The 22,150-nt window shown below is 31.3% G+C and overlaps 1 protein-coding gene across 4 annotated transcripts in view; it reads left to right on the plus strand.

Moving 5' to 3' along the window:
- The window catches only part of Cv-c (crossveinless c), a 517,053-nt gene that overhangs the window by 260,342 nt on the left and 234,561 nt on the right, over nucleotides 1–22,150 (plus strand). For all 4 annotated transcript variants that reach the window (XM_064218040.1, XM_064218039.1, XM_026641562.2 and 1 more), the window contains exons 3-5: nucleotides 9,555–9,703; nucleotides 19,606–19,719; nucleotides 19,883–20,025. In XM_064218040.1, the coding sequence (XP_064074110.1) occupies nucleotides 9,555–9,703; nucleotides 19,606–19,719; nucleotides 19,883–20,025 (406 nt within the window). The remainder of the gene's footprint in view (nucleotides 1–9,554; nucleotides 9,704–19,605; nucleotides 19,720–19,882; nucleotides 20,026–22,150) is intronic.

The following is a 22,150-nucleotide window of genomic DNA, read 5'->3' on the forward strand; positions in this document are numbered from 1 at the left end:
CACATTTATGGACTTTCGATGCGTGCGTAAATTTTTTTTGTTTGAAAGGTAGTGCTCCCCGTGGGGCCCCATTTTAATTTTATCCTGTTACGATGATGGTATCCTTATGAAAACGATATAAGTCTTAAATGTGCATTATGTATGTGCGCGATAAATAGGTGAATAACTCAAAATTGTGCCAACCAGTTTTAATGATTCTTTTTATAAAGGATATACTTCAAGGGTACTATGGTGAAAGTTTGGTAAGGTTCTGAGCATAGGATCCATGACAAAGTAACGGTACGGAAGGGAACGGAACAATTCTAAGGAGCACGTTAGCGATACTCGGCCGAATCTTTTAGAAACAAAAATTTTGACAAAAAAAAACCGACTTCAAAAAAGAAAAAAAATAATATGCTCTAAAAAGTAAAAAATAATTGCTTATTATTCTACAACTTAATAATCAAGTAACTTATTCTACTTACCAATATGTAGGTACGTTCTGTGTTTCCACGCAGGGAGATAAGTATGTACCTACCCACTTTAAATCTAACTTAACACAAACCTATGAATAACAAACAATGATCACAATATTTTTTAGATTTAAACTATGTAAAATGAAATTAAAAATATTTAGACTATTTAAAAGTCAGCAAAGTTATTACGATAATATATTATAGTTAAAATTATTGTTATTTTTGGAGGCGGTGTCAGCCAAGGTAGGTTTGTAAATATATGATATACTCCAAATTTGTAAATCTGGTCTATCGATAAATACACTTCTTCTTGATGTTTTTTTAAACCCTATACGTACATAGTGGTCCTATATAATGACAGAAAATTGGAATCAAAATTGAGTGTTTAAGCAAACATGTCTACCGTCAGGTATTACAATTCATGAACTTTTCTCCTAATCCAAGACAAAGAAAAGTCATTCAGATTTACTATTACATTTCCTGTTGAACGTTTTGTTTGTTTTGGCAGAGTATGAATTTTGTTTGTGATTTATTTATTTACAATTGACTTTTTCTTTTGTCTTACATCCAGATGTCGATACACCTGCATCGAATTGTTAACAAAAAAAATATTCGCAATCGTACACTATTGTACAATATTTCTTTTATGTTTAAGAAAAGGGTTGTCATAATTGACCGTATAACAATAAGCAATAAAAACACAGATGTTGGTAATTTATTTAGACAAACTTTACCGGTAATTTTAAGAGGAACTAGAGCAGACATTGTAAGGTCTTGCCTTAAAAGTTCACCGTTATGGAAATTTGTCCATACCTTAAAACTATCTACGAATATGAGAGCACATTTGGGGGGAGGAAGTACAAATTTTCCTTCAAAGTTACTTTTAATAGGAGATGGAAAAGTACCTCATTCTGAAAATAAAATTGAAATTGATCGCGATTTAGGAGAAAAAGTGACTAGCATAGAGGATTTAATATCAAAAGTGGTAAACTTTTGATATTAAATCCTCTAATCTATCTAAATCATCTAATCCTAATATCGTCGAAATAGAAAATAAAGATTACCAATGGATGTGTCAAAGGGCAATATTGGCGGCGAGAAATAGTAGCGTTGACGAAATTAACGACCTAATTTTAACCAAACTTCCAGGCGATATAACTACCTACACATCTATTGATAATGTAATGGATCAAGAAGATGCTGTCCATTACCCACAAGAGTTTCTCAATTCTTTAAACCCGAGCGGCCTTCCACCACATTCCCTGAAGTTAAAAATAGGTGCTGCGATAATTTTACTCAGAAATCTTAAACCACCAAATTTATGTAACGGGACCCGCCTTCAAGTAAAATTCCTTCGCAATAACGTGATCGTTGCAACAGTTTTGACTGGTCCGGCAGTTGGTCAAACAGTGCTTATACCTCGCATCCCAATGATTCCAAATGATTTACCTTTTAATTTTAAAAGAATTCAATTTCCCATTAAGTTATCTTTTGCCGTAACCATTAATAAATCACAGGGCCAAACATTTAAACACGTAGGAATCGATTTACGTCAAGACTGCTTTTCACACGGCCAACTATATGTCGCGTTGTCAAGATCGGGTTGCGGGCAAAATCAGTATGTTCTTCTACCACAAGAAAATAAAACTAAAAATATAATCTACGCTGAAGTACTGTAAAACATATTATTAAATCTTATTGACGATTATAATAACAAAAACCAACGTGAGCAATCAAACGATAATCATGATAGTGTTTCCGACAACTACGCGAACGAAGTCGCGGGCACAGCTAGTCGATACATATAATTACTTGTGGATATTATGTCCGCCTCTATTTATTTATAAGTCTTCAGTCTCATCCCTGTTCTCCGACACAATGTCGCACGGAAACGTTTCCTTCCCACCCTCGCCTGCCATCGGCCGGAGACAGCACGATGTGTTGACAGCCGACCTAGTTTAAAATAACTTATATTTAGAACGTAGATTTGTTCAAGTCATTTTTTGTTTCTTCTAAACCTATTTATATTATATTCAAAACTATTTATGTTATATTAAAAATAAAAAAACAAATATTCTGGTACTTCAAAACGTGTTAAATGGAGACTCTTAAGAACAATGTCGAAAGTGTGACGTAAATTGTCACACTTGTTATGCGACTACAATAATTATTATTACAAATTATTTTAAAATAATAAAATTACATTATTGCTCATAATAGTTTATTAATATTTATAAATCTAAAAATAAATAAAATATTAACAGAATGTATTTTTCTAAATAATTAATAAAATTTGTCGTCTAATCATAAAACTTAACAACTAATTAGTATGGCTGCGTCTCCAATGGAATATTAGTAATTTCGGAATTATCAACACACATTGGTTAGAGAATTTTCTGTAATTTATATTTTCAGGAAAATAAATATGAAAACGAAAATACGACTTCATTGACACTTGTAAAATTTTAATTCGATATTATTTATTCAAAATAAAAAATCAGAACATCAACAAAAAGCTGATACATAAATTGAAATTTATTTCATTTTACAGTAATTGTTAACGACTTTAATGGACGCGCAACATTACAAATTTAGAAAAACAAAAATGACAAAAAATATTGTAAAATTTCTCGAATTGTTGAAGCATCAAAAGCAATTAACGTCCTAGATTTTCAGGACCACTCGATTTAGGAAATACTCAAAATGCATACTGAGCTTGGGCTAGGGTTGTCAAATACTTGTTTTATATAGACATTTATTTGAACACCGACTTCGCACTGATATAGTAAGTTTTATTTAAAACACTAACAAACAAAAACAAATTTAAATTATTTTTTGGGCCGGTCTAAAGTTTCATCACAATAAATGCTTTAAGAAAGCATAGAGTAAAACATTAATACATTTAGTTTTATTTCCGAACTTATGTCGGAATCGTCAAAGAGAAAACTTGGCTGCTTTTTAAGACATTTTACACTAGCTAAAAGGTTACGAGCGACTTATTACGGCGTTGAGTGGACACTTAACACGCTTCTATAATTGTACTGTTTCTAGTGAATTATTTCCCGGGATGAAAAGGATCTTACAACTTCTCCAAGGACACAAACAGCTATTATAAATTATTATTTGTTGTAAATATGCTACATTAGTAACTTATATATTGAAATGATTAGATTATTTTTTTCATAAATAAATCGATCACTTACTTCGAAAATTAAAATTCATAAAATAAATACAGATTAATTATAATTACATAACATAACATAATCAGCCTGTAAATTTCCCACTGCTGGGCTAAGGCCTCCTCTCCCGTTGAGGAGAAGGTATGGAGCATATTCCACCACGCTGCTCCAATGCGGGTTGGTGGAATACACATGTGGCAGAATTTCGTTGAAATTAGACACATGCAGGTTTCCTCACGATGTTTCCCTTCACCGCCGAGCACGAGATGAATTATAAACAAAATTAAGCACATGAAAATTCAGTGGTGCCTGCCTGGGTTTGAACCCGAAATCATCGGTTAAGATGCACGCGTTCTAACCACTGGGCCATCTCGGCTCATTATAATTATATACGCTATATTCCAATACCGTCACTAAACGAAATTTAAGAAAATTTATATTTTAACACCATGTAGTTGCTGAGAGCGGAATTTACATTTTGCTTCGATTCTTGTGTCTTAATTCGCAGCCGTTGATCAAGAAAGCAGTAGTTGCGGATCGACACTAAACGAACTCCTCTCCTCCGTATATTCCTACAACGACAGTAAACGGATAAGTACGTGTCGTTGTTTATAAAATACTATTATTTTGAGTGTTAAATCGTCATTTTAAGTTTACTGTCAGCTTTCGACTCTCATGCTTCGGGAATCTTAGGATTGACATCTATATTTCTATATTAATATATAAAGCGGAAGAGTTTGTTTGTTTGTTTGTTTAAACGCGCTAATCTCAGGAACTACTGGTCCGATTTGAAAAATTCTTTTTTTGTTGAATAGTCCATTTATAGAGGAAGGCTTTAGGCTATATAACATTACGCTGCGACCAATAGGAGCGCAGCGACAGTGAGAAATGTTGCAAAAACGGGGAAAATTATTCACATTTATGGACTTTCGATGCGTGCGCAGCATAAACGTTTTAAGTTACTCAAAAAATGTGTATAAAAGATATATTCCTCTTTTAATAATAAAAAAAAAGTCCGTGACACTATATGTCTATTTGTTAAGAGTGTGCTAGCAGGCGGGGCGCGGCGGCGGATGAGGGGGAGGCGGGTCAGCCCGCCGCCGCGCTCGCCACTCTCACCCGCGGTGTAGTTCTGCGAAGTAGCAATGCACATAACGACTTAAAAAAATTAACATTCTTAATAGTTAAATTATTTATCAAAATTAGGTTTTGTTATCAGCTTATTTGCTCATTATTTTTTATCGTTTAAAATCGATTACCTTTAAATCATAATCTGCTGTAGTTTTAACTTACGATATAAGATAAATTTTCTATGAACATTCCTTCGTACTTTCCAAGTAAACAATTCAAACGTTTCACGGTATAAATAAGGTATAAAAATTACATTACACACGTAAAAAAGTTCAAAATGGCGAGCGATACTTTCACCGATGCAGATTAATCATCACTGAGAAAATAAATTATATAATAAACAAATAAGCAAATAGGTGAATATCGTTTAAAATGACTACACAAATAAATTAGTAGTTCAATATTTCAAGTAATTTCTATTACGTTCAAGCATATTCAACACGGTTGTACTATAATCACCTTATGAAATAATAACACCAAAGGAGAAACAATCTAAATTTCTTATTGTTCGGTTTGTTTATCTTATTACGTTTAAGTTAATATTATTTGTTTTCAACCGTCTTCAAAAAGGAGGAGGTTATCAATTCGTCTGTATTTTTTTTTTTTATATGTTTGTTACCTCATAACTTTTCACTGGATTTTGATAATTTTTTTTTGTTTGAAAGGTAGTGCTTCCCGTGGGGCCCCATTTTAATTTTATCCTGTTACGATGATGGTATCCCTATGAAAACGATATAAGTCTTAAATGTGCATTATGTATGTGCGCGATAAATAGGTGAATAACTCAAAATTGTGCCAACCAATTTTAATGATTCTTTTTTTATTATAAAGGATATACTTCAAGGGTACTATGGTGAAAGTTTGGTAAGGTTCTGAGCATAGGATCCTTGACAAAGTAACGGTACGGAAGGGAACGGAACAATTCTAAGGAGCATGTTAGCGATACTCGGCCGAATCTTTTAGAAACAAAAATTTTGACAAAAAAAAAACCGACTTCAAAAGAGAAAAAAAGTAATATGCTCTAAAAAGTAAAAAATAATTGCTTATTATTCTACAACTTAATAATCAAGTAACTTATTCTACTTACCAATATGTAGGTACATTCTGTGTTTCCACGCAAGGAGATAAGTATGTACCTACCCACTTTAAATCTAACTTAACACAAACCTATGAATAACAAACAATGATCACAATATTTTTTAGATTTATACTATGTAAAATGAAATTAAAAATATTTAGACTATTTAAAAGTCAGCAAAGTTATTACGATAATATATTATAGTTAAAATTATTGTTATTTTTGGAGGCGGTGTCAGCCAAGGTAGGTTTGTAAATATATGATATACTCCAAATTTGTAAATCTGGTCTATCGATAAATACACTTCTTCTTGATATTTTTTTAAACCCTATACGTACATAGTGGTCCTATATAATGACAGAAAATTGGAATCAAAATTGAGTGTTTAAGCAAACATGTCTACCGTCAGGTATTACAATTCATGAACTTTTCTCCTGATCCAAGACAAATAAAAGTCATTCAGATTTACTATTACATTTCCTGTTGAAGGTTTGTTTATTTTGGCAGAGTATGAATTTTGTTTGTGATTTATTTATTTACAATTGACTTTTTCTTTTGTCTTACATCCAGATGCCGATACACCTGCATCGAATTGTTAACAAAAAAAATATTCGCAATCGTACACTATTGTACAATATTTCTTTTATGTTTAAGAAAAGGGTTGTCATAATTGACCGTATAACAATAAGCAATAAAAACACAGATGTTGGTAATTTATTTAGACAAACTTTACCGGTAATTTTAAGAGGACCTAGAGCAGACATTGTAAGGTCTTGCCTTAAAAGTTCACCGTTATGGAAATTTGTCCATACCTTAAAACTATCTACGAATATGAGAGCACATTTGGGAGGAGGAAGTACAAATTTTCCTTCAAAGTTACTTTTAATAGGAGATGGAAAAGTACCTCATTCTGAAAATAAAATTGAAATTGATCGCGATTTAGGAGAAAAAGTGACTAGCATAGAGGATTTAATATCAAAAGTTTACCCTAATATCGTCGAAATAGAAAATAAAGATTACCAATGGATGTGTCAAAGGGCAATATTGGCGGCGAGAAATAGTAGCGTTGACGAAATTAACGACCTAATTTTAACCAAACTTCCAGGCGATATAACTACCTACACATCTATTGATAATGTAATGGATCAAGAAGATGCTGTCCATTACCCACAAGAGTTTCTCAATTCTTTAAACCCGAGCGGCCTTCCACCACATTCCCTGAAGTTAAAAATAGGTGCTGCGATAATTTTACTCAGAAATCTTAAACCACCAAATTTATGTAACGGGACCCGCCTTCAAGTAAAATTCCTTCGCAATAACGTGATCGTTGCAACAGTTTTGACTGATCCGGCAGTTGGTCAAACAGTGCTTATACCTCGCATCCCAATGATTCCAAATGATTTACCTTTTAATTTTAAAAGAATTCAATTTCCCATTAAGTTATCTTTTGCCGTAACCATTAATAAATCACAGGGCCAAACATTTAAACACGTAGGAATCGATTTACGTCAAGACTGCTTTTCACACGGCCAACTATATGTCGCGTTGTCAAGATCGGGTTGCGGGCAAAATCAGTATGTTCTTCTACCACAAGAAAATAAAACTAAAAATATAATCTACGCTGAAGTACTGTAAAACATATTATTAAATCTTATTGTCGATTATAATAACAAAAACCAACGTGAGCAATCAAACGATAATCATGATAGTGTTTCCGACAACTACGCGAACGAAGTCGCGGGCACAGCTAGTAAGTAATAAAACGTCATTTTTTGTTTAAGGCCAGTTTTCTGTTACCATTAATTAAATATTGTTTGTATACAGCGATTCCAAAAGTGTCACTGTTTGTTTTATGACGCTTATCAAATTATTACAAACATTTTGTGTTATAAAATTGTCTGCAATGAATGTTTCATTATGTTTAACGACGTTATGACTTTTCCCAAATTATGAAATATTTAATTAACTTTGATTTCTTTAACTTTGGTTTCGCCTCTTCCTATGTTAAATTTATAGTTATGTTATATAGTTGAGAAATATGAATTATTATTATTTTTGTATTTCCATACACTTATGAGAATAAAATGACACTTTAATGAATATGGAATTTATTTTAAAACAGTAAAGTGTTACTATAATTAAAAAAAATGAATAACTAACGATTAAAAAAAAGTACAAAAAATATTTGTACGACCCCCCCCCCTCCACCGCCTCATGAAGAATAATAGTCGTTACAAATTAAAAATACATTTTTTCGAGTAAAGTAAATATTAAAATTTTTATATCAAAAACAGTCTTAAAATCTTTAATTAGCTCTCCTGTAAAATTTAAGGTGGATTAAACGTGCGATATATATAATATAACTATATATATAATTAAAAAGAATTATGATTATTTTCTGTGGTAAAGGAAATTATTTTATTATAAGCGTAACGTAACTTAGCTAAACGCAGGATTTTATATTTTAATTTTCGTTGATATTTATAAGTATTTAAGGTACTATTCCTTAAAATAAATAATAGTAGAGAATTTCTATATCGAATCGAAGAGAAGGCTTTCAGGAATAAATGTCAAGAAATACTTCTAACTGCGTGGTACACAAGAAACGAATTAAAACAATACATTTAGCGATGTCCCGTGGTTTAATGCTCAGTAGTTATATCCTCATCTCTGTAAATAGGAAACTATTAAATTATAAGTACGATAATTTGTGTTATAAATTCGTAATTATCTTAATATAAAAAAATCGTCACTATGGGTTTTTCAAACAAAATTAAATATTAATATGACAATAAATACGTAAAATGTTATTCGGATTTTCGATAAAGAAATTTCAGTTTCAACTTATTTTTGTTAATGTTTAGATTCGTTTTTTCGAAAGTATAACAAATCTTTTAGGTCTGAAGGATAACATGAATTAAACTCATTAAAACTCAAAACACAACACAAATTAAACTCATTAAAACTCAGTGCTTCATATTTCATATTCTGATTTGCGGGATCCGCGGTTTGGATATATGTATCCACTGGGCATACATTTAGTTTCTAATAACAAAGCAAATTCACTTTTAATTGTAATTACGAGCAATTTTATAATAAAAACAGAACGTATAATATACATACCCACGTCACAAGCGTAGATGCTAAATAAATATGACGTTTCAACAACAAATGCATCCTTTGAGCAAACCTGTTTCAAGAATAAACATGTGTATTTTAATATTCTATGGAGATATCCCAAAACAAGAAATGATAAATGAAAAATCGCTTCAATAAGTAGTAGGTAATATTGTTTCGAAAGGTCTACAGGGTTTGCTTATGACGCGGATTGACAGCTTCTAGAATGTACGTAAACGTGGCGTCACTTTACTGAAATATACGCTAGTGCGTCAAATTTTATAGTCGTACGTGGGAAACAATTTAAACCGAAACATATACAACTTCAAACAACAAATCACATATTAAAAATAGTTTGAATCTCTTTTTGCTCTATATTTTAATGTTTCTACAGACACAAAAGACACAACATCTTGGGTTCTGTGGTTGGAATAGCAATAACGGTGTAAGTGTTTATTGCTTGAAAGATCCGGTGACCATTTTATTCGTCTGCTTTTCTATTCGAAAAGACAAAAAAATAGTAACTACCTATAAACTAGAAAATTCGAATGATTTCTATCGTAATAAGATTGTTTTTTTTTTTTTTTATTTCAGACCTACAGTTCCCAATCGACGTATCAGGAGTACAAAACGACCATCCGTTCCTGGACGCAGATTCACTCCAATCTCTCTTCAGACGACTGACAGCTCTGAACAGATGCGCAAACATGAAACTAGAACATCATCACCATCAGAAGAGATCCGTGAGTACAACTACTTTATACATATTATATATATAGTTTATCTTTCGTTCGTTATTTGTAAACTATACTATCCTGAGAATCCCACAACTACGGACACAAAAAAACCGTCAAAGAATTCTTAGTAGCAGTAAACAGAGTCTGCTAGTTTGATCGTGCCTTGGACAGCACGAGAAGCACTTGAATTCGATCGTGTGTTCCGCGACTATTTAAAATACAATAAAATGCTTATAAACTATGAAGTATATATTCTAAAATAGTGAAGTATGGAGCGAAATCAAACATCAAAATTATGTTAATCTATACCTACTCATATTACAAAGGAGTAAAATGTGTTTGTTTGTAGGTTGTAATCTCCGGAACCGGTGATCGAATACTAAAAAATATTTTTTACTGGTAAAAATCTACATTATTTTTATATCATATCATTATCTTTATTAATAAATTGCACATGCGCGAAGCCGGGTGGATCGCTAGTCTTGTAATATGATGGTTTCAACTTTCGATAAAAAAAAAACACAAAGCAATTCGACTAAATAGTCTGCAATATACATAAGATTTTCTAAACTTAATTATATAACAATGAGTCGTTAATCTAACTTCCAAGTAAAGAAATAATTATAAAATATACTGTTTTAACGAAGACTGGAATCGTTGATTGTGAATAATTCCTACTAATAAATCGAGTAAGTTTAATTGGAAAAGTTAGCTGTTTGCATATCTATTATTCAATCAACAATTATCAGTTTTCAAGAAAACTCAATCTTCAATCGAGATTTAGCATACTAATATAAAAGTACATTTTAATATATATTACTTTAGACTCTGGAGTCTTCCATGTATTTTCTAAGTAATATTACCTAGTTAGTAGTAGTAAGACATTGAGCAAGCTCATCTGGGTAGGTACCGCCCATTTATCATATATTCTACCGCCAAAAAGCAATGTTTAATATTTTTGGATTTCAGTTTGAAGGGTTAGTGAGCTAGCATATGAAATTAATGATTCTTAATATTACTCATAGTACAAATATCTGTTGGTCCATTTAGTCGGGTCAGTCGATCTATATGGCATTCAATAAAAGTAATCATATTTGAAAACCTTCTCAAAAGATTCGCGATCGTGTTGCAAAGTAAGAATAAATGCAGTATAAAATAAACTTACGATCAAAAGAAATACTTTTAAGATTTTCGAAACATTTCCCGCGTTTTTTAAGACAAGTATTCAAAAATAGAACATTCCAGAGAGAATCACGTTAAATACAAACAAACGCTGTAACTACTTTATCTTCTCTGGTTTCATTTTGTTAATGATATATTGAATTAGCTTTATCTACAAAGTCTATGTAAAGAAATCACGGATTAACTCTAATCTAAAGTGAAACCGTTGGAATATATGAAACGAAAACGATATAACTTTCCGTTTCGATTCCGACCACAGAGCAACATATAATAGAAATGGCAACATAAGTTATATCTATACATATGTAATATATAATTTAATTAATAAAACAATGACTACTATTAAAGGACCCTTGACTATGGAAACTGAGACTTTATGTATTGTAACTATCATTATTAAACACATACCTTATAATCTACCCATAAGAAGTAGCTATATTATAACGCCTTATAATAATAATAATAATAAATCATTTATTTCAGACTATATGTCTATTTTCTTGGTAACAATTATCTTATCCTAGTGTTAGTACAATAAATAATACTAAAGAAGAGAACAAAACAAAAAAAAACTGTAAATATCACTGCTGCGGTATTCCGTTAGAGATTGCACAACAATGATTGATATACAAGCAGGCAAGTCTGCTGGCGATCATGTTAACTATGCTGTTGGTGCTGCCACTGACTTTACACTAGGGTTGCGCATCGTGACATAAAATCATTCGACCCGATATTCGGCGAACATTCCTGATACACTACAGAATCGCGGCAGCCCCATCAGCACCCTGAACGCATTGTTATATTGTACCCGAAGGGCGCAGTACGATTTTTGGGTATAATGATGGCCTTAGATACGTAGGTGCTAGGTTCGAACAGTCCAGAGTCTACAAGCTTGCAGTAAAATATTAGCACTGAATAATCCCACTGTGTCTGAAATCGGTCAGAAGGATATCATTAATATTAAATTAACTGCTATGTTTTGATGTTATTTTTATATAATAGCAGACAACTCACATGGATTTAATATATTAGACTTCAAATTAAAATAAATAATTCAAATATCATGAAAGTGAATTTATAAAAGAGATGTCATTTCCAGCATCCCCTATCATCTATGTCTTTGATTACCATAATGTGTATTCAGTTTTATTTACTTGAAGTTTTTATGAGCATGGTCAAGCTATAAATGGGTCTGTCAAATGCGAAGTGGACAACTTTCTTCTTATTTTATGAATATTACTCTTCTATCTTTATATACGAGCTGTTCGCTCTGATAATTGTAAATACACTATTAACTGAATCATTTTCATTAATATAATTTATATTAAAAAATTCCATAACTTTATTAATTTAGGCGTATTTTGATATATTTCTTCTCAGATAGTCTAAAATTTATAATAATTTCGCTTTCTTGTAGATATTTAAGATTTAGGATAACATCTGATGATCAGCCGTTCTCAAAGCTAACCACAGGAGTTATTTAACCTCGCAATAACAGACTCATTCTCGTAATCCTTTAGCAAGAAAATCAAAGACAAATACAGAGAGTTCGAGAACAGTACTCTAGGGTATTGGGATATTAACACAATCAAATTACAAGTTCCGCAACACTATTGATAATTTTATATCAGAAAAACGCATTAGCATTTTATTAACTGTATCCGGAATATGTCATACCCATTACTTTGGTTATTATAATTATGTAGGAGACCTACATTCAATTTAATAAAAGTCTGCTCACATTTTTATAAAAAAATATATAATTGTCTATATAAAAAAAAGGTAAATGGACCAAGGATATAACTGAATGGTATCCAAGACAATACAAAAGAAAGGAAGGAAGACAACGTCGTAGGTGAGAAGACGACATAAAAAGAACAGCAGGTTTTACATGGAGAAGAAAGACAGACAGACAGACAAGACCGTACTTTGTGGCAAGCTTTAGGGGAGGCCTATGCTGGGAAGCAAGACAATCTTGGCGAAACTGGTGTCAAATATTAAAATTTAATATTTGAGAAAGAAACGTATTATGTAAGATTGTTAAATAAAGGCTATTATTATTATATAAATCGCAGTGTGCTAGGGGCTTTATTGAAGACTGGATGAATTTTACATTGAGTTAAGTAGGTTGTAAAAGTTCGTGACACAAGGGATCTTCTAGAATTCCCGCATTGAAACTTTCCTCCTTTGTTTAATGGAAACGGGAAATGAATACAGTCTGAATATATGTTATCTATCATGTCCTGGTAAAATTACTACTAAAGTGTAACTTAAACACACTACCGAGAATAGTTCAGTAGTTAGAACACTTCTATGTTAACCAAAAGTTGAAAAAATTGATTAGTTAGTTGAAAATACGTTTCAATTGCGATACGATTATTTAATACCTAAAATGTATATGACCATATTCATTTGTCATTTGTTTAAAAAAAAGGATATTTAAATGTGGGTTGCATGCATTTGAAGGGAGACAGAGTCCACCTTGAAATAAATATTCTATTCATTTAACTCTACTAAACCTTTTTTCAAATTTTAAGTAAGAAGATGTTACAACGGGTTTACTCGCCCTTCAAACTTAAAGTTTTTGTGCCAGACCATCTGGGTAGGTACCATCCTCTCATCAGATATTCTACCGCCAAACAGCAATACTTAGTTTTATTGTGTACTGGTTTGAAGGATGAGTGAGACAGTATAACTACAGGCACAAGGGACAGGAAGGTTAGTGGCGCATTGGTGATGTAAGGAATGGTTAATATATCTAACAGCACGAATGTCTATGGGCGGTGGGGACCACTTCTTATCAGGTGGTCCATTTGCCTTTCCTGCCACCTATACTTTAAAAAATATACTATAAAGAAAAATTAAGCACATAGAATATTAGTAAAGCTTGTTCGGATAAATAATCAATATTTTTTCATCTCGACTTTAAAAACAAAAGTATTTCGATATAAATAGTATAATGTACTTATAAAAGCTTTGTTAAGTACATTTTAACGTTAAATAGGAAATTTAATAGCAGTTTCACTTAAACTCCTACTCGTTAACTCAATGTAGAATAATAAAATTATGCTCGCAGTCGCCAAACTAGCGAGAAATTACCTATTTGGTCGGTCGTTAAAATTATAAAGTGCAATCTGTGTTCTAATGGAGTTAACCACTAAATATTTATCCCGTCATACTGTATTATTATTTCATTTATAACACGATTTTTTAACATATATTAGGTAATAACTCACTTTTCGGTGGAAATATACAGTTTATAGAAAATTTATGACACCAGGCCATTTAGAAAGATTTCTAATCATCTATGTGGTACATATTGGTCGATTTTTTTTCTCCTTATAGAAAAACGTTTTGAGCTAAGTTTTGTAGTAGAATTTGATACAGTCTTCCTAAATGTTTTAAAGCTTAGCACGAGATGAATTATAAATGAAAAAAATACCCGTGAAATTTCACTTCAATTCACAAGTGCAATGCTAGTCAGTTACTAGCTATCGGTTTAAATATATATCCCTATATATAAGACTAGCTGATCCTGCGGCTTTACGCGCGCGAAATTTATAAAACTCAAACCTCCATTTCAGCCCCTTAGGAGCGGAGTATCATAAAATCCGAACTTAGCGGATTTGGAATAAGGAGAAAAGAAGTCAAACTTCAAGTTTGTCGGTGTTATAATTTCTGAGATTTCGTGATTAATCAGTGCGTGGTATTTCGTCTTTATAAAATAAATTTGGTTAAAATATATCATTACAAATTACGTTAAAACGATTTCGAAACGTATTATCTTACCGTAATTTTATAATTTCCTGAATTTATTATCCGTTTTGATAACTAAGAGAGATAAGATTGATGCTTATGATAAAATTTTTGACGGTCAATAGCCTGGAAATTTGAATATAAATTTTTTAAAATTGCAGTTTGCACACGTGTCTCGCAACTTAACTCGATACATGCATGTACATAAACATAAACTGGTATAATATTATTTTTAATTTAAATTTATATTTTTAATTTTATATATGGTATAGAAACACATAATAATTTATAGTTGAATATTAAAAATATATATATATTTATCCTATTTCATAAATAATTATAATTATTCCAATTAAAAATAAATTCGAAATTTAAAATAAATATTCTTTTTTTTTATCATTGTTACCAGTGCCCGTAAAGATTAAAAAAAAAAGAAAACTGTACACTTACAAGGCGTGAATTACCCTCGAGCTAAGATGATAAATCTCAAAAGGTTGTTTAAATTATATAATTTATTAGATAGGTATTTATTTCATACGTAAAATTACTGTTTTCGCATTTTGTAGTTTTTTTCAATCAAAAAATAATCTATTGATACTTATCTGAAAAACATCGCTCGAGTAATATTTTACACGTTAACCTACATTGTACATACATCAGGAAAATTGAAGATGTAAAATAGTATTTATACGATTACAGTTACGACATAATTTCGTAAAGATTATTTAACGCGAGATTTTATATAGAGCTTAAAATTAAAGAATTAAGCATTTTTTTCTGAGAACTTCTAAAGTACTAAATTTTTTTTTTTATTTACTCCGATTAAATATAGTCAAAGGCTTCACTTGATTGTAATTTAATATGAGTTTATGTTTAATAAATATAATTCGCAATTCATCATATGCATTCATTCATTCATAATGTTTGTTTTGATTTAAAAATATTGATGAATTATTCAAAAAGTATAAGGTACTAACACAAAGAATAATCAATGAAATTGTACCAAAATCACCTTGAGTAAAGACAAGAGCTCAGAACTTTACCTTAGTTTATTGCCTAAGTTATGGATTAAGAAGAATCAATAGTATGATTTACACTGAATCTTGTCTAAATCTACGTTAAACAATAGCTTAACAAATCCTAAGTTAATATTAATGTAAGATCTCCTAGGCTACACGTTTCTATTTCTACCCAATTATTGAAAAGGTCACGCTCAATTATTGAAAGCGTGAAATAATACCTAAAGGGCACAGGCTGAAATCCAGATCTAACCTTTTGCAATATTTCAATTATAATTGTATCCAGGTTATGCTGCCTTGGTATCTGATAGTATTCTAAAAATAATTTAGTCTAAAATCAGTTATAAATTGAACCAACTAAAACTTAAAATCGTTTCTCTAAAAGTACCTTAGAAAGGAGGAATTTGGATCATAGCTTTATATTATTACGTAAGCATCCCCTAAAAAATGAATTTAGGAAATTCAACTTTAAGGAGGAAAGGTCACATTTTTACTCGGACCAAATCGAATGGTGAGTTACTCACTTCCTAAATCTCCTAACTCTATACTGATCACGGTGACCAATGTAAAGACTCGCCATCTGCATATGATTTACTACACAAATGTGTATACCCCAAAGAAGACCCCCGTGGTAAAGCAATTGGATCCAACGGAAAGGGATCAAGCGTCGGACCAACGGCTAAAAGTATAGTAAGATAAATAGAAACATTATATTATATGAGAAAATGCTCGTGCTCTTCACGAAGTTCTTATACCCATTATATTCCTTTGCCAAATTATTATTTAAAAAAAAAATATTGTATCAATGAAACCCATAACAAAAATGTTGTTGTTATGCAATAAGCCATTGAACTTTAAGAACAGGATAAAATTTTAAATAAAAATACTATTTTCGCAATTACTGCCATCTTCGAATTATTTCAAGATCGCGCCGAGTCATTTGCTCTGTACAGTCGCGACGAAATACTTTTAGATCCATTAAAAAATTACTCACGGTGTTCATATAGTCATGATAATAGCTCACAAGTCCACTTCGCTTCTATAATTATACATAAATGTTGTTTTTGTTAAGACCTTATCTGAGATTTTAATATTATGTAAGCGTGATTATAACTACTATAATACAGTCTGTGGCTGCTTGAACGTTGCATTCTTAAACAGGTCTTCAAGGATTTTCTAAGTATCATAAAAAAAACATTTAGAAAATTTCAAATGAAGAGTTTACTGAGCTGACCATAACTTAGGAATTAAAAATTACCCATATATTACCAAAATATATATATTAGTTTTATGATATATCCATTTGAAAATGGCTTTATTTATGGCAATATTAATAGTTTTAATGTGATCTAATTATTTTGGAACATTTGATTGATTCTTTGTACAAAATTAATTTCGATTGTAAAAAATGACTGAATACTTTTTAAGTAATTGAAAAAAAAAGATTAATTCGTTGTATTTATTGGTAGTTTTCGATAATATAAATTTTAGAACCTTTTTACCCTAATAATTATCATATACAATAGTTATACATTTTTAATAAACAAAACCAAAAAAGGTTCCTCAACTAAATTCTTAAACAAAACACTTTCCGTAACAATTACACGAAGATCATTCACCGACGTACATATAACGTCGTGTCATGGTAACAAATTGCTATAGCGGGTGTTCAGATAAGTTAATACATTCAATTTTGTCTCGATTTATGGCCATACCTCAGTAATAAAATCTTGATATACCACCATTAAGAGACAACCAAATGACAATACAATAGAGAATAATATTGTTTATATTTATTAGTTTCTAGTAGAGCCTGAACGTATCCAATTTTGTAAGTCTGATTGGCAAATTAGTTTGTTGGAAAGAGCAAAATCCAAATGTAACAGATATTCGATTAAAGTTTGAACGATTTACGATTAGAAAATTACGTAAAAAATTTAGTGAAATTGATGAAATCAATCTGATCGACATTCATTCTAAAGGGTTTCTTTTGACATGTTTCCGTACGAAATCCAAGCGGCTTCGGCGGTCTTCTATTATTAAATTGATTTGTCTGACTATTATCAATGCTATTAACAAACTTAAACTCAAAGAATATGCAATTAAATTAATAATAAAAATAAATATAAACTAAACTCAACTGTACATGACATGAATTTTTAAAAAAAAACACGCCATCCATAAGATTCTTCTAAGGCATTGTACCTAGGACACTGGCACTATTAAATTGAGTCTAAAATCGCGATAGATTCGAGTGTATTTTCTCGAATTCCGTTAGTACATTATTAGATCCGCTAAAGTGTCGTAAGTGTTAGAACGTCGACAGAATTTAATATAGCAGATGGGAATCTCCTCAGCAATTCGATAAGAATATAAATGAAGAAACAAAGAAACAGATGTAGCAGTATGCTTCATGATTTCCCAAGAGTATTGTTGTAAAGTACAACTTTACATTCCCTTAGGATACTGAATTTAATTAACAAAGCTAGATATTTGCATCGGTTGTATTAATAAATCTTAAAATTTGGTTTAAATGTTAAATATATTATATAACTATATAAACTATTTCCTTTTTCTCGGAAATCAAACATTTGCCATATTTATAGAAAACAAAAAACTCCGACACCAAATTTATTTAAAATTTTAGTTATTTGTCATCAAAACTTTATAGTCAATTTAAACTTATTAAAAAAACACAGATTTCCTCAAGATTTTTTCTTTCATCGCGAAGTACAAGATGACTTCTAAACTCAAATTAAACACATGTGAACCCAAAAGCTGTTGTCACGTTTCACGTGTTCTAACACACTCTACCGGCTTGGCAAATTTGTCTTTTTTAACAACACAAGAACCAAGAGACAGAAGAGACAGTTTTAACTTAATAGCAAATAATAAAAACTACAAGAGCAGATGAAGATTTTAGGATCTTGTCTAGACATCAGACAAGACTTCCATAAAAGTTGAAGTTAAAGTTCAACTTTCATTATTGTTTATTTGTTTACTGTACGAAAAACAAGAATAATTTCGGTCTTAAAAATACAAAGAAAATATCAAATGAATGGGCACTTCGTTTGCAAATATAGGTGCATCTTCAACTCTTCAGTCTCAAATCGTCCCACAGAACAGAAGTTCTACCCGAAGGAAGTGTGCTCAGCCATATAAACTGACATATAACCTTATCATTTTCGAAGTCTAAGTTCCACAAGAGTAGCGAATAAAATAAATGAGATGCATAAGAATAAACTAATTTACTATTTCATACGTATTCGTTATACTACGTCTAAAGTCAAGGTCACATATACAGTGATAGAATATTTTATAAATAAAATGATTCATACTTATATATCTATAACAAAATATGATACGTATACAGAATTCTTGGCATTACCTTCGAGTATAAAATTTCATAAAATTCAGTACACGTCCAAGGTATCAAAGCCATTTTAACATGAAATAGCTTTTCTCCACACAATACATTTATATGACACAGGTATTTTATGCTTTTAGAATAATAGGTAGCAGTTTTAAAATGATTGAATTATAAAATACGAAATTGAAATTCGTCTCATTTCTGTGTAATATTTCACAGATCTCTTAGATCACACACCAGATGATCTCATAGCTGATAACATTTTACATACTAGAACATTAAATCAAAAATCTAAGAATTGGATGAAAATGATTACAATCTATCGGGTCTGCATGCTTAATCATCTCTCTAATGACCGTTATAAATGAAACAATTAATATTATTTATAATATGGAATGAATGCACACACGGATCAATTGAAACACACACAAACGCAAACGCTCTTCGATTACAATAATCTTAACGTGTTTAATGTTCGAGCACTTATTAAGCGTGTTTTCGAACGCCGATAAGAAACAGTCAAACAAATGAAAATTTATGTTTTCCATTATGATTAAAATTGCTTAATTTTCTTGTTCCAGAACGACTCTGACGATGAACAATGCGCGCTAAGTGATAAATGGCAATATGAGAGGAAATCAAGAAGATGGTCCAGGGTTGTGGAAATTACTCCACAAGCGCAGAGAAGGTTACAAGTTAGTACAAATTGTTTTGTAAAATCAGTACATTCAAACGTTTCGTATAATATTTCAATTTTATTTTTAAAGTCTGGCATGGAACTCCGAAAGCAAAATCCCATCGAAGCGAATTATTTTACTCAAGATATAAATGATATAATTTTAAACACTTCGCGATCAGGTGATAGCGGCACGTGCATTAGCGGAGCGAGAAGCGAGAGAAGCAAGAGGAGAAGTAGAAGATGATGAAGACGAAACCTTACCTACAATAAGAGTAGGTCTAGTGGACGCTGACGGGCATTACACGGATGTTGAGCCTGATTTGTAAGTACATACTTGATAAACTATTATTTTAGTAAATACTGTACTATTTCTGGTGAGCCGAAATAGCCCAGTGGTTAGAACGCGTGAATCTTAACCGATGATTTCGGGTTCAAACCCAGGCAGGGACCACTGAATTTACATGTGCTTAATTTGTTTATAATTCATCTCGTGCTCGGCGGTGAAGGAAAACATCGTGAGGAAACCTGCATGTGTCTAATTTCAACGAGATTTTGTCATATGTGTACACACCAACCCGCATTGGAGTAACTTGGTGGAATATGGTCCAAACCTTCTCCTCAACGGGAGAGGAGGCCTTAGGCCAGCAGTGGAAAATTTACAGGCTGTTACTGTGTTTACTATTTCTAAGACAGATATAGTTGCTCACTGTGTTTCATTTACAGTTTGTAAACACTAGTTCTCGTATTTAATCTGTACTTAAGAACATTTTAATTAATGCTGAAAACAAACTGGATATCTTTCTATATTATCTGTAATATAGTACTTACCTATAACTGATAACAAAATCAATTTTAAAATAAGAATATTGAAAAATAGATCCATAATTAAAACTGTTTATATTTTAAAATTAAAATAAAAAATAAAATCAATTACCTCGTATTCAAATGAACAAAGAAAACGAATATAATTCAAATAATTTATCACAGGAGACGCACCATATCAATCAATGAACTCTAACAAAGATATTAATAAAAGTTCAACACAATAGCCCTAATCATTAGAACCATCATGTTAATGAGCGACTAACTGTAAAGTGCTTCCCAGTCAGATAATTGGCCCTTGATTACGCAATACTGATTAAAATGTTAGATAGAATGGCTCTTCTTTATTTTATGATGCCAATTTTAGTAGACCCTTCGTGCATTTCCAAATCGCTAGACCACTAACAATAGTAGTCATGTGTGTGTGTGTGATTGAATCACGTTTTACATTTTGTTTTGGAGGATTTGATGTCGAATTAAAATGGAAATTTTGATTGCAATAAGTACGGTTAAAATATCTAACTATGATGAATATCTTAATTTTTCATATTACGCCTTACCAATATATTTTGTTCAATACTAACAATCTGGGCCTGCACACAGTACAACCAATCCATTTATCCACCTTACTGTACTACTACACTAGGCAGTAAATCTGGCTAATGTTGCCAAGTTCAGGTTTTGCCATTAACTTATTTATAATAAATTTCCAACAAATGTTCAAAAAAAGAAAACATCGTATAAATTATAAACAAAGACAGTAACTTTATGATATGTCTGAATTAAAAACAAAAAAAAAACTATTCAATTTTATATATATTATAAAAAATATTATTGAATGCATCATAACAGCTTCATAACTATGTGAACGACCAATCACCTCGACGCTGGGCTCTTCCCAAATTGGTCGGTCATTGTCAATTACTATCTTAAAACAGTCTGTAATGGCTGTCAGTCTTTACCGTCGCTACCAGCGAGATATTAGTGTTATAATTGTAGAATGGACGCCTGTCAAAATTAATGGACTCGTTAGTTTACTAGTTTTCTTTTGAATAGACGTTTAATAGCGGTCAAGTGTCCGATCGAAAGTATGACCTTATATATTGATGTGTCAAATCATTTTTATTAATTTGTAATTGATAGTTTAATTGTTACGTACGATATGGAAATATCAGTAGTTCTTGCACCATCGACCTCGAATGTAGTAAATGTTAATAATAGTGTTAGCGGGTGCTTGGATAGGTACTTTATTACGCGAGAAAACTAAACAAAGCCTTAACCATATTTAAGCGCTAAAGCGAAAACACATCACAGACGACTACTATCCAAATGGAAATAATCAATGAAAGTCTATTTAAATACATAAATGGAATTTGGGTTACAGTCAAACTAAAAATCTATATATACCTAAGTTCTCTTGCTAATTAATCAAAATTAAATTCAAAACGAAAATAATAAAAATGAAGTGTATACTTTATTCAAATAGGCCTTTACAAGCATTTTGAATTATCATTTTCAGCAATATAAAAAATAAAGCAACCATTGGTTGGGAATGTTGATTCTACCGAGAAGAACCGGCGAGAAACACAGTCACTCTTTTCCAACAATTGAAATATAAAGTTATG

This window comes from Vanessa tameamea, chromosome 20, assembly GCF_037043105.1.
Source record: "Vanessa tameamea isolate UH-Manoa-2023 chromosome 20, ilVanTame1 primary haplotype, whole genome shotgun sequence".
Lineage (NCBI taxonomy): Eukaryota > Metazoa > Arthropoda > Insecta > Lepidoptera > Nymphalidae > Vanessa > Vanessa tameamea.